Here is a 13,457-nt window from a genome sequence, read left to right on the forward strand (position 1 = left end):
ATTCATTTTTTTCCTCAGAATTCTACACACAACACCCCATAATGACAACATGAAAAAAGTTTACTTGAGATTTTTGCAAATTTATTAAAAATAAAAAAACTGAGAAATCCCATGTACATAAGTATTCACAGCCTTTGCTCAATACTTTGTCGATGCACCTTTGGCAGCAATTACAGCCTCAAGTCTTGTTGAATACGATGCCACAAGCTTGGCACACCTATCCTTGGCCAGTTTCGCCCATTCCTCTTTGCAGCACCTCTCAAGCTCCATCAGGTTGGATGGGAAGCGTCGGTGCACAGCCATTTTAAGATCTCTCCAGAGATGTTCAATCGGATTCAAGTCTGGGCTCTGGCTGGGCCACTCAAGGACATTCACAGAGTTGTCCTGAAGCCACTCCTTTGATATCTTGGCTGTGTGCTTAGGGTTGTTGTCCTGCTGAAAGATGAACTGTCGCCCCAGTCTGAGGCCAAGAGCGCTCTGGAGCAGGTTTTCATCCAGGATGTCTCTGTACATTGCTGTAGTCATCTTTCCCTTTATCCTGACTAGTCTCCCAGTTCCTGCTGCTGAAAAACATCCCCACAGCATGATGCTGCCACCACCATGCTTCACTGTAGGGATGGTATTGACCTGGTGATGAGTGGTGCCTGGTTTCCTCCAAATGTGTCGCCTGACATTCACACCAAAGAGTTCAATCTTTGTCTCATCAGACCAGAGAATTTTCTTTCTCATGGTCTGAGTGTCCTTCAGGTGCCTTTTGGCAAACTCCAGGCGGGCTGCCATGTGCCTTTTACTAAGGAGTGGCTTCCGTCTGGCCACTCTACCATACAGGCCTGATTGGTGGATTGCTGCAGAGATGGTTCTCCTTCTAGAAGGTTCTCCTCTCTCCGCAGAGGACCTCTGGAGCTCTGACAGAGTGACCATCGGGTTCTTGGTCACCTCCCTGACTAAGTCCCTTCTCCCCTGATTGCTCAGTTTAGATGGCCGGCCAGCTCTAGGAAGAGTCCTGGTGGTTTCGAACTTCTTCCACTTACGGATGATGGAGGTCATTGGGACCTTCAAAGCAGCAGAAATTTTTCTATAACCTTCTCCAGATTTGTGCCTTGAGACAATCCTGTCTCGGAGGTCTACAGACAGTTCCTTTGACTTCATGCTTGGTTTGTGCTCTGACATGAACTGTCAACTGTGGGACCTTCTATAGACAGGTGTGTGCCTTTCCAAATCATGTCCAGTCAACTGAATTTAACACAGGTGGACTCCAATGAAGCTGCAGAAACATCTCAAGGATGATCAGGGGAAACAGGATGCACCTGAGCTCAATTTCGAGCTTCATGACAAAGGCTGTGAATACTTATGTACATGTGCTTTCTCAATTTTTTTTATTTTTAATAAATTTGCAAAAACCTCAAGTAAACTTTTTTCACGTTGTCATTATGGGGTGTTGTGTGCAGAATTCTGAGGAAAAAAATGAATTCAATCCATTTTGGAATAAGGCTGTAACATAACAAAATGTGGAAAAAGTGATGTGCTGTGAATACTTTACGGATGCACTGTATTATATAGCACCTTTCATATCTATCTATCTATCTATCTATCTATCTATCTATCTATCTATCTATCTATCTATCTATCTATCTATCTATCTATCTATCTATCTATCATATAGTGCCTTTCATATCTATCTATCTATCTATCTATCTATCTATCTATCTATCTATCTATCTATCTATCTATCTATCTATCTATCTATCTATCTATCATATAGTGCCTTTCATATCTATCTATCTATCTATCTATCTATCTATCTATCTATCTATCTATCTATCTATCTATCTATCTATCTATCTATCTATCTATCTATCTATCTATCTATCTATCATATAGTGCCTTTCATATCTATCTATCTATCTATCTATCTATCTATCTATCTATCTATCTATCTATCTATCTAGAATCACCAGTTCACCTAACCTGCATGTCTTTGGACTGTGGGAGGAAACCCACACAGACACGGGGAGAACATGCAAACTCCACACAGGGAGGACCCAGGAAGTGAACCCAGGTCTCCTTACTGCGAGGCAGCAGCACTACCCACTGCACCACCGTGCCGCCCTAAATTCATCTCAATACAATTTATTACATTTTTAAATATTTTTAATTGATTTTTAAAGTTTCTCCTGTTTCACTGGCAGGTGTCACACCAGAGAGCTGAACACGAGAACAAGCGGAGTGTGATATCTAAACATTTGATTAGGGAAATCCTTAAAGTGCCTCAGTGGTAACTGTTTGATGCGTTCCTGCTATCATACTTGTATAATTTATTAGTTTCAGTATTAATATTACTTCATTTAAATAGGAAACCTTTTTTAAGGCTGGAAGAAACAAGTCAAATAAGCTATGTTTGGTTTTTTTTTTTTTTGCTTCTTCCAATTTACCGTTAAATTTTTACCAACACAATATAAAAAGATCATATTTACCTCGACATCTGTATCCCTGCTTAATGACACCCCAGAGCTTAAAAAAGAAAAATATAAAAATATTGTTTTTCATTGTTCGCAATTGTAACTGCTGATTTATCAATACAATACAATACAATTTATTTTTGTATAGCCCAAAGCAGACTGCTTATTTATAGGAGCTGATACACAATATTCAGTAAAATTACCCCAATAGACAGTAATTTAATTAGAATCATGAATCGAATGAATAAAAAATGAATGTGAAAAAAGATTACTCCATTGAAAATCCGTTTTATACTTACAAATCCTGCACAATTGTCACAGAACGTTGGCTTCATGTACGTGGTCTCCTGGAAGTTGTGAATAAACCCAAGACCAAGTTTGGAACAAATTACGCTGGCCCTCATGAAATAGGCCGTAATCTCTTCTCTGCTGACCAGGCCTTCCCTTTATGAAAAGAATAAAAGGATGGAGATGATTTGGAATGATCATGAACAATATTAAAAGTTTAGTTATAGAATACAGATTTCTTAATTAACATGACTATCTCACTTATCAAGCTACAATAACTTATCATCTCTAAATGTTAATGAGTGTCTGAGTGACTCATCCTTCTGTCCGTGTGTTTCTAGAAGACTGGCTGATGTGAATGACAGGACAGAATTACAAACTAGTTACATGTTGTGAGACGGAAACCAAAAGTTCAAATTAGTGAGTCAAATTTTGAAAAGTAGGGAACCTCCAGCCCACCTTCACATCAAGCAGCTGCTGCTCTAACCTTCATTCATCAGGTACATTGGCTTTTCAAATCTTCAACTTACTACAATTTGCTTCTACGCTGATTTTACTACAAGCACACAGTAAATCTTAGACCAGGGGTGTCCCACTCTGGTCCTGGTGGGCTGCAGTGGCTGCAGGTTTTCATTCTCACCCTTTTCCTAATCAGTGACCAGTTTTCACTGCTAATTAACTCCTTTTTCCTTCATTTTAATAGCCCTGTTTTTAAGGATTCAGTCCTCTGAATCGATTCGTTTCTTCATTAAATGGCAGCCAAACAGAAATGAGAAGTGAAATGAGCTGACAGACGACCAGCTAAACTGGAACGTCAAACTCCAGCCAATTTCACTCTAACCAATTTCTTAATGAGAAGCCAATTCTTGCTATTCATTAAAGCCTGTGACAGGACGCCCCTGCTGCATATGTTCCGTGGGAGCAACCATGGGCAACACAATACCTCCCCTGGGATGCTTGGTGGCAGCCCTCCTGGGTTACATTGGGGTCACAGGCATGGGACTTCAGGGCTCAGACCTGTGGTGCTCCGTGGCCACCACCTGGAGGAGCTGCATGGCTTATCGAGCCCATGTGGGCTGGAATGTAGCCACACCTGGAAGTGCAGGCTAATTAGGCCAAATACCACCTGGAGCACTTCTGAGAGGACTATAAGAAGAGCCTGCAGCCAGAATCGGGAGGAAGAGGACGAGGTTGCTAGGGAGGAGTGGTGGTTTGAGAAGAGAGTGTGTTTGGTGCTTATCTTTAAGTGCTTGTGGGGCTGTGTATTGCTTGTGGGGTTCACGGGGAAGAAAATAAATGTTTCCTGGCTTTTATATGTGTCTCCCGTGTCAAGTCTGTGTCGGGTCAGGCACAATATAACACCTTTCTTACAAGCTGTTATTGAATATCATGACTTGTTGCTGCTCTCGGTCTGCCACAGCAGACTGTTGATTTTCTGTTTTTTCTAAGACCACTATCAATATGTTTTGGTGACCTGAGCAAACCAACACGACTGAGACCTTCAACTTTCTTTATTTTCACTTTAGCTGGCTTGTTTTGTGGCTGCTCAAAAGGGAAAAAGAAACAAGTAAAAGGTCTGAGTCACGTCAATTAAAACTAAGGCAAAACAAGTTAATCCGTGGCAAAAACGGCTCACTAATTAAGAAGATGGTTAGAATGAAAACCTGCAGCTGCTACGGCCCACCAGAACTGGAGTCGGACACCCCTGCCTTAGAGTGTTCTTAAAGGAAATTCTGACTCTCTGTTTTGGTTTTCAACGTCTAATTAGTCCTATATGTAGATCATTAAAGTGTTTTCTGCTTTCCATTGTGTTTTGACTAAAGTTGCATTATCATTCAGTCTTTAGCAAAAAAAGTCGTAGATGTAAAGCATTTATATTTCATGGTAAAGTAAAATATGAAAATAAGGCTGCTGTAATCTGTATCACCAGTGCACCAGCAGACACTCGACATGGACTTGGACAAAAGAAGCAGGAAAACATTCTGCATGGTGTCATTTACCTGTCACAGACTTTATTAAGCACTTAGTGCTGCCTGCCCTCTCTGACTGGAGCTATAAAGGAAAAGATTCAGTGACTGGAGTGCGGAAGAGAGCAAAATTACCCTTGGACTGCAGTGAGGTTTTGTATGATGTGAGGAACTGATTCTATCTATCTATCTATCTATCTATCTATCTATCTATCTATCTATCTATCTATCTATCTATCTATCTATCTATCTATCTATCTATCTATCTATCTATCTATCTACAGTGCATCCGTAAAGTATTCACAGCACATCACTTTTTCCACATTTTGTTATGTTACAGCCTTATTCCAAAATGGATTAAATTCATTTTTTTCCTCAGAATTCTACACACAACACCCCATAATGACAACGTGAAAAAAGTTTACTTGAGATTTTTCCAAATTTATTAAAAATAAAAAAATTCAGAAATCACATGTACATAAGTATTCACAGCCTTTGCCATGAAGCTCAAAATTGAGCTCAGGTGCATCCTGTTTCCCCTGATCATCCTTGAGATGTTTCTGCAGGTTTATTGGAGCCCACCTGTGGTAAATTCAGTTGACTGGACATGATTTGGAAAGGCACACACCTGTCTATATAAGGTGCCACAGTTGACAGTTCATGTCAGAGCACAAACCAAGCATGAAGTCAAAAGAATTGTCTGTAGACCTCCGAGACAGGATTGTCTCGAGGCACAAATCTGGGGAAGGTTACAGAAAAATTTCTGCTGCTTTGAAGGTCCCAATGAGCACAGTGGCCTCCATCATCCGTAAGTGGAAGAAGTTCGAAACCACCAGGACTCTTCCTAGAGCTGGCCGGCCATCTAAACTGAGCGATCGGGGGAGAACGGCCTTAGTCAGGGAGGTGACCAAGAACCCGATGGTCACTCTGTCAGAGCTCCAGAGGTCCTCTGCGGAGAGAGGAGAACCTTCCAGAAGGACAACCATCTCTGCAGCAATCCACCAATCAGGCCTGTATGGTAGAGTGGCCAGACGGAAGCCACTCCTTAGTAAAAGGCACATGGCAGCCTGCCTGGAGTTTGCCAAAAGGCACCTGAAGGACTCTCAGACCATGAGAAAGAAAATTCTCTGTTCTGATGAGACAAAGATTGAACTCTTTGGTGTGAATGCCAGGCGTCACGTTTGGAGGAAACCAGGCACCGCTCATCACCAGGCCAATACCATCCCTACAGTGAAGCATGGTGGTGGCAGCATCATGCTGTGGGGATGTTTTTCAGTGACAGGAACTGGGAGACTAGTCAGGATAAAGGGAAAGATGACTGCAGCAATGTACAGAGACATCCTGGATGAAAACCTGCTCCAGAGCGCTCTTGACCTCAGACTGGGGCGACAGTTCATCTTTCAGCAGGACAACGACACTAAGCACACAGCCAAGATATCAAAGGAGTGGCTTCAGGACAACTCTGTGAATGTCCTTGAGTGGCCCAGCCAGAGCCCAGACTTGAATCCGATTGAACATCTCTGGAGAGATCTTAAAATGGCTGTTCACCAACGCTTCCCATCCAACCTGATGGAGCTTGAGAGGTGCTGCAAAGATGAATGGGCGAAACTGGCCAAGGATAGGTGTGCCAAGCTTGTGGCATCATATTCAAAAAGACTTGAGGCTGGAATTGCTGCCAAAGGTGCATCGACAAAGTATTGAGCAAAGGCTGTGAATACTTATGTACATGGGATTTCTCAGTTTTTTTATTTTTAATAAATTTGCAAAAACCTCAAGTAAACTTTTTTCACGTTGTAATTATGGGGTGTTGTGTGTAGAATTCTGAGGAAAAAAATGAATTTAATCCATTTTGGAATAAGGCTGTAACATAACAAAATGTGGAAAAAGTGATGCGCTATGAATACTTTCCAGATGCACTCTATCTATCTATCTATCTATCTATCTATCTATCTATCTATCTATCTATCTATCTATCTATCTATCTATCTATCTATCTATCTATCTATCTATCTATCTATCTATCACCTTTTGATTTTTACCCATACCACTCTTTACTCATTTTGCAGATGCTCAGATATCCACCAGTGTTTATTGTTGCCTAGTACAGTATAACTTTTATTGAGTTTCAGCAGTTTTTCCTTTCAGAAAGCCACAGGGAACATTTTAAATTACATTTGTAGAGGACTGTGAAGGAAAGAAAATCACAAGTATTTATTAAACGATTACTGCTGGGCATCTCATCAGAGCCTGTCTTCATTGTTTTGCTGCCAAGGTCTCATGGTCTTTATACAGTATGTTTATATTACATGAGAGTGATGGGTGAGGTTTGCAGTTGTCCTTATGCTATCCCAGTGTGGCATTACAGTTGCATTAGTTGGGTGCTTACTGCTACATACTGTTCAGACTCCACACACTAACGACCTGAAGTTATTACTTACTTTTGTTTATCCATTACACAGAAGGAGAAGGGGAAACTAGCAGCAATCTTTTCAAAATCCTCATGTGAAATGTAGCCATTCTGGTCATGGTCATAATTTTTGAAGACAGACTGTAAAAACAAAGACAGAATTATCAATTTTGATTTGTAGGATGTTGCACCCATCTCCCCAAAACTAACAAATAATGTTAACTGGATGTTCAAAAAGAGGTATAAAGTGTCAGGCGCATACGCCGGCTTTTAATTGTGCTTTCATTATTCCATGATTGCTCATCATTCTTCTGTGTGATGTTAAGTACATAAATAAATCAAAACACATTGGGTTGTTCTTTTGACTTGTCAATAATGAAGTACTGAATTCTGGCCTTACGATTTAAAAGGTGCAACAAGGATCTCTAGATGACAGCATGATGACGCTTGTCTGCATTTTGCAATTCTGATTTTATTATACTACAACTGTAACGTACAACAAAATGTATACCATATGCTGCTATGGCTACTTTTTTTGCTTTCAAGCAAATATATTTTTGTAATTTTGCTTCTAAAATGCTTGGCTAAAGAAGCTCACAGTTGTCTAAGTCAAAATAAGAGAACAATTTAAAATACAGAACAAGAAAAATATTTCATATTTGTATCCAAATCAAAAATGTTGTCACTTTGCTCGGAGAAAATTTACCGTATATACTCGCGTATAAGTCGGGTCTTGAAACCCAAAAAGTCGATCATAAAATCAGACCCCGACTTATACACCTGTTCAAAAATGCAACACTTAATTTTTTTAGATTTTACATCTTTTTGCCTCCTCCAAACTCACATCAGTTTATCTGATGCATCAAATTTTGTTGCAGCAGTGCAGTTACCAATTTTTTTCGCTACTTCAATGACGTTTAATTTAAAACCAGCTTCATATTTTCTTCTAATCGAACGCTCCATCTTAGATATGGGATTCTCATACGATAAAGGTGTATGAGGATGTGAGATACCAAAAACACAAATCAGTGCAAACGTCACTTCAGAATAGTTTGGGTATCACTGTGTGGTCACGTGGGCACAACAGAGAGAGAGAGAGAGAGAGAGAGAGAGAGAGAGAGAGAGAGGGTAGGAGCACACGCTGACACCGCGCATTGCCGCACCCACATAGAAAAAAAAAGCCGTGTGCTCCGTGGTGACTCTCTCAGGTGGGCGTTAGCATATCATAATCTCTTGGACCAATAGTGTGACTTTTACACATTCGACTTATATGACCGACATTATAAAATACCGGAAATTACACAATAAAATCAAGTCCCGAATTATCTACCGGAGAACTTAAACGTGAGTATATACAATATTCAAGACGTCTTTGCATGTTTATGTTGGACTTACATCCACCATTCGTTGAACATGTTTACTAATGGTCTTCGGATCTGGTTTAGGGGCAACACCAGAAGCCCACTCAGCAACTACTGGAGGTCTGGACGGCGTCATTGGCTGAAATGAGAAAAGGAAGTCACGTTAAAAAAATCTATCTATCTATCTATCTATCTATCTATCTATCTATCTATCTATCTATCTATCTATCTATCTATCTATCTATCTATCTATCTATCTATCTATCTATCTATCTATCTATCTATCTAGTATATAGTGCCTTTCATATCTATCTATCTATCTATTATATAGTGCCTTTCACATCTATCTATCTATCTATCTATCTATCTATCTATCTATCTATCTATCTATCTATCTATCTATCTATCTATCTATCTATCTATCTATCTATCTATCTATTATATAGTGCCTTTCACATCTATCTATCTATCTATCTATCTATCTATCTATCTATCTATCTATCTATCTATCTATCTATCTATCTATTATATAGTGCCTTTCACATCTATCTATCTATCTATCTATCTATCTATCTATCTATCTATCTATCTATCTATCTATCTATCTATCTATCTATCTATCTAGTATATTGTGCCTTTCATATCTATCTATCTATCTATCTATCTATCTATCTATCTATCTATCTATCTATCTATCTATCTATCTATCTATCTATCTATCTATCTATCTTATATAGTGCCTTACATATCTATCTATCTATCTATCTATCTATCTATCTATCTATCTATCTATCTATCTATCTATCTATCTATCTATCTGTTATATAGTGCCTTTTCTATCTATCTATCTATCTATCTATCTATCTATCTATCTATCTATCTATCTATCTATCTATCTATCTATCTATCTATCTATCTATCTATCTATCTATCTACAGTATCGTGAAGTAGAGTAATTTCATCAAGGCTGGTTGGACTGCTGTTGGTCTAAAGAAGCTCCATTTTCAAACCTTTGACACCATCAACAAGACTATAAACAACGCGTACCAAACAAGTGAGATGCCATGACTACACTGAAGACCAGTAACCTGACCTTCTTCCTCTACGTTTCTGTGGTGTGTCCAGTGTAGAATTTGGCATTGCTCTCTCCTGCAGGGGTCAGTGCTGAGGCAGAGTGTGGTCCAAGTGGTCCTATGACCCCTGAATCCCATTAGTTAGTGTTGGGATGACCTGACTGGGACACATGAGAGGGCACTTTGTGACTGAGATTTAAAAGCCCCCGAGAACGGTAGAAAGGTACCCCACTAAGACATTATCGCCTTTAACATTTTTTCCTCAGTCTGTTTTAACGGAGGGCTGATTTTGTTTCACTATTGATAGGCACACACATGACAAATGTCACACATGAAATGCACTTTTTGGCATTTACAGTCATTTGTATCTTTGTGTTTGCCAGTAATTCTCTAAGACTATTTTTAGCAGTGAGTGTTTCATTTTAACTTACGTCTTACCTGTTCTTTTTTGTTACAGTTTTGCATTTTCCTTCTAACATGTTTGTGTCTTAGTCTGTTAGCTCTGCACCTTACAAGCTACTGTATACATCTCTTACGACATTCATCTGATTTGTCAGCCTTATCAAAGGTAAATCAATTGCCTGCAAAAACTGTCGAAAGACATCAAAACAGATCTTTATCACTGCCAAGTCCAAAGGAAATAACAACTTACAGCATTCAGTAAAAGATGAGGATGTTTTGAAAATATCCATTTTTTTGTTTTTGTGCCAGCCTCTACCCTTATGCCCCACGTAGAGGAGGCGGATGACTCAAGACCCAGTGATGCTTTGCTTAGACAGTGAGAGTTTAGAAACGGGTGGATTACAAATCAAACCTTCACAACAAATCCCAGTTAAACACATAATGTTAGGCTATGAATGAATGTGAATTGATTTTGAGCTCCATATAAAGATTTGATTCTGTCCTCCCAGGCCATCAGACCTCACTTTATTCTTTGCTAATTAGTATTGCCTAATTTTTATATTTCTCCCTTTGTCTTTCTTCATCTTGTGAAGCACTTTGAGTCACGTCATTTGTATGTAAACACACTAAATAAATAAATATTGTTGTTGTTGACTCCTACAGAGGGGTGAAGCCCTAAGACTCATCTAGGCCTGTGCTTCTGTCCCACCTCACTTCTGTTGGCCTGCTCAGTCAGTCGCTCTGTCTCAAAACTCTCCGTTTCTTTCTTGCTTTTCACATTTTATTCCTGATGTGTTTGAAAACAGACGTTTTCCTAGGAGGACCCCTGATATGAATCAGCTGCTGTCAAGGGGGGCGTTCTTCCCACACCTCAAAAACTGCACGTTACAAATGACTCTGAATGTCTGCTGTGGACTGGCGCCTCATCTGCGCTTGTTTCTTGGCTGGTGCCCGATACAACTCGAACACACTCCAGACCCCCACAACCCCCTGAATTTGATGGAGTAGGTCTGAGAGGTATACAGTGCATCCAGAAAGTATTCACAGCGCATCACTTTTTCCACATTTTGTTACATTACAGCCTTATTCCAAAATGGATTAAATTCATTTTTTCCTCAGAATTCTACACACAACACCCCATAATGACAACGTGAAAAAAGTTTACTTGAGGTTTTTGCAAATTTATTAAAAATAAAAAAACTGAGAAATCCCATGTACATAAGTATTCACAGCCTTTGCTCAATACTTTCTCGATGCACCTTTGGCAGCAATTACAGCCTCAAGTGTTTTTGAATATGATGCCACAAGCTTGGCACACCTATCCTTGGCCAGTTTCGCCCATTCCTCTTTGCACCACCTCTCAAGCTCCATCAGGTTGGATGGGAAGCGTCGGTGCACAGCCATTTTAAGATCTCTCCAGAGATGTTCAATCGGATTCAAGTCTGGGCTCTGGCTGGGCCACTCAAGGACATTCACAGAGTTGTCCTGAAGCCACTCCTTTGATATCTTGGCTGTGTGCTTAGGGTCGTTGTCCTGCTGAAAGATGAACCGTCGCCACAGTCTGAGGTCAAGAGCGCTCTGGAGCAGGTTTTCATCCAGGATGTCTCTGTACATTGCTGCAGTCATCTTTCCCTTTATCCTGACTAGTCTCCCAGTTCCTGCCACTGAAAAACATCCCCACAGCATGATGCTGCCACCACCATGCTTCACTGTAGGGATGGTATTGGCCTGGTGATGAGCGGTGCCTGGTTTCCTCCAAACGTGACACCTGGCATTCACACCAAAGAGTTCAATCTTTGTCTCATCAGACCAGAGAATTTTCCTTCTCATGGTCTGAGAGTCCTTCAGGTGCCTTTTGGCAAACTCCAGGTGGGCTGCCATGTGCCTTTTACTAAGGAGTGGCTTCCGTCCTGCCCCTCTACCATACAGGCCTGATTGGTGGATTGCTGCAGAGATGGTTGTCCTTCTGGAAGGTTCTCCTCTCTCCACAGAGGACCTCTGGAGCTCTGACAGAGTGACCATCGGGTTCTTGGTCACCTCCCTGACTAAGGCACTTCTCCCCTGATCGCTCAGTTTAGATGGCCGGCCAGCTCTAGGAAGAGTCCTGGTGGTTTCGAACTTCTTCCACTTACGGATGATGGAGGCCACTGTGCTCATTGGGACCTTCAAAGCAGCAGAAATTTTTCTGTAACCTTCCCCAGATTTGTGCCTCAAGACAATCCTGTCTCGGAGGTCTACAGACAATTCCTTTGACTTCATGCTTGGTTTGTGCTCTGACATGAACTGTCAACTGTGGGACCTTATATAGACAGGTGTGTGCCTTTCCAAATCATGTCCAGTCAACTGAATTTACCACAGGTGGACTCCAATGAAGCTGCAGAAACATCTCAAGGATGATCAGGGGAAACAGGATGCACCTGAGCTCAATTTTGAGCTTCATGGCAAAGGCTGTGAATACTTATGGACATGTGCTTTCACAATTTTTTTATTTTTAATAAATTTGCAAAAACCTCAAGTTAACTTTTTTCACGTTGTCATTATGGGGTGTTGTGTGTAGAATTCTGAGGAAAAAAATGAATTTAATCATTTTGGAATAAGGCTGTAACATAACAAAATGTGGAAAAAAGGATGTGCTGGGAATACTTTCCGGATGCACTGTACGTGTTTTTAACTCCATAGTAATGCTGACTCCGCTCTGCGTCACTGCTAGTTGATTCTCACTGTTTGATTCAATCATGGCCAGATTAAGGTGGGTGCTGCTGATGCTGCAGCATTAGGCCCATTCCTGATGAAAACAGACAAGAATTTTCTGGAAGCTGAACAGTTTTCCTTTGCTATATTAACCTCAAAATAATTCTTAGAATTAAATTTGGAGTCTGACTTTCAGACGCCTAGACTTAGCGTTACTTATTATAAAGTGACATAACTATAACATCGTTGTGTTTATTGTTAACTTAAGATTTCAAGTTAATGCTATCAATTTTACGTTAAACAGTTTACTTAGTAATTTACTGTAGCTGCATTTTTTTTGCAATATCTTGGGGATTCTTGCCACTTTATTATTGTTCGGTAAGTGCCACGTAGTAAATTTTTCACCTTGAAAGTTAGCTGTACAGTAAAAATAAATGGCTGTTTAAATGGTTATCTGTAAAGGTAAAACTAAAAGCCGGCCCGCGGGCCCGGCATGGATGTTTAGAATTTTTAAAACGTCATTTCCAAACGTCGAGATTGTGCATGATGGTGTCCAATGCCTCCGGCGAGCGGAGCTTCTCAAAGTTGGGAATAGTCAAAGGGGAGCTGCGGTCCTCAATAGGGCAGGAAAGGCTAAGCATGCTGGCGCTTATGAGCATTGAGCATGAGCTGCTGTGCAGCCTTGACTTCACTGACACGATCGAAGAATTTGCGCTTGCTAAGGCTCAAAAAACAGCAATATAAGTAAGTAAGCAGCACTAGCGCAGTAGTTAGGGTGACAATATGCCTCGGTTAAGTTGATCTGGTTT

The 13,457-nt window shown here is 40.4% G+C and overlaps 1 protein-coding gene across 3 annotated transcripts in view; it reads right to left on the reverse strand.

Annotated features, from left to right (window-relative positions):
• Positions 1 to 13,457, reverse strand: part of LOC114666516 (RAS guanyl-releasing protein 1-like) — a 224,542-nt gene that overhangs the window by 14,357 nt on the left and 196,728 nt on the right. For all 3 annotated transcript variants that reach the window (XM_051919984.1, XM_051919983.1, XM_051919985.1), the window contains 4 exons: positions 8,517 to 8,621; positions 7,153 to 7,262; positions 2,759 to 2,903; positions 2,475 to 2,511 (listed from right to left, as the gene is read on the reverse strand). In XM_051919984.1, the coding sequence (XP_051775944.1) occupies positions 2,475 to 2,511; positions 2,759 to 2,903; positions 7,153 to 7,262; positions 8,517 to 8,621 (397 nt within the window). The remainder of the gene's footprint in view (positions 1 to 2,474; positions 2,512 to 2,758; positions 2,904 to 7,152; positions 7,263 to 8,516; positions 8,622 to 13,457) is intronic.

This window comes from Erpetoichthys calabaricus, chromosome 16, assembly GCF_900747795.2.
Source record: "Erpetoichthys calabaricus chromosome 16, fErpCal1.3, whole genome shotgun sequence".
Taxonomy (NCBI): Eukaryota; Metazoa; Chordata; class Cladistia; order Polypteriformes; family Polypteridae; genus Erpetoichthys; species Erpetoichthys calabaricus.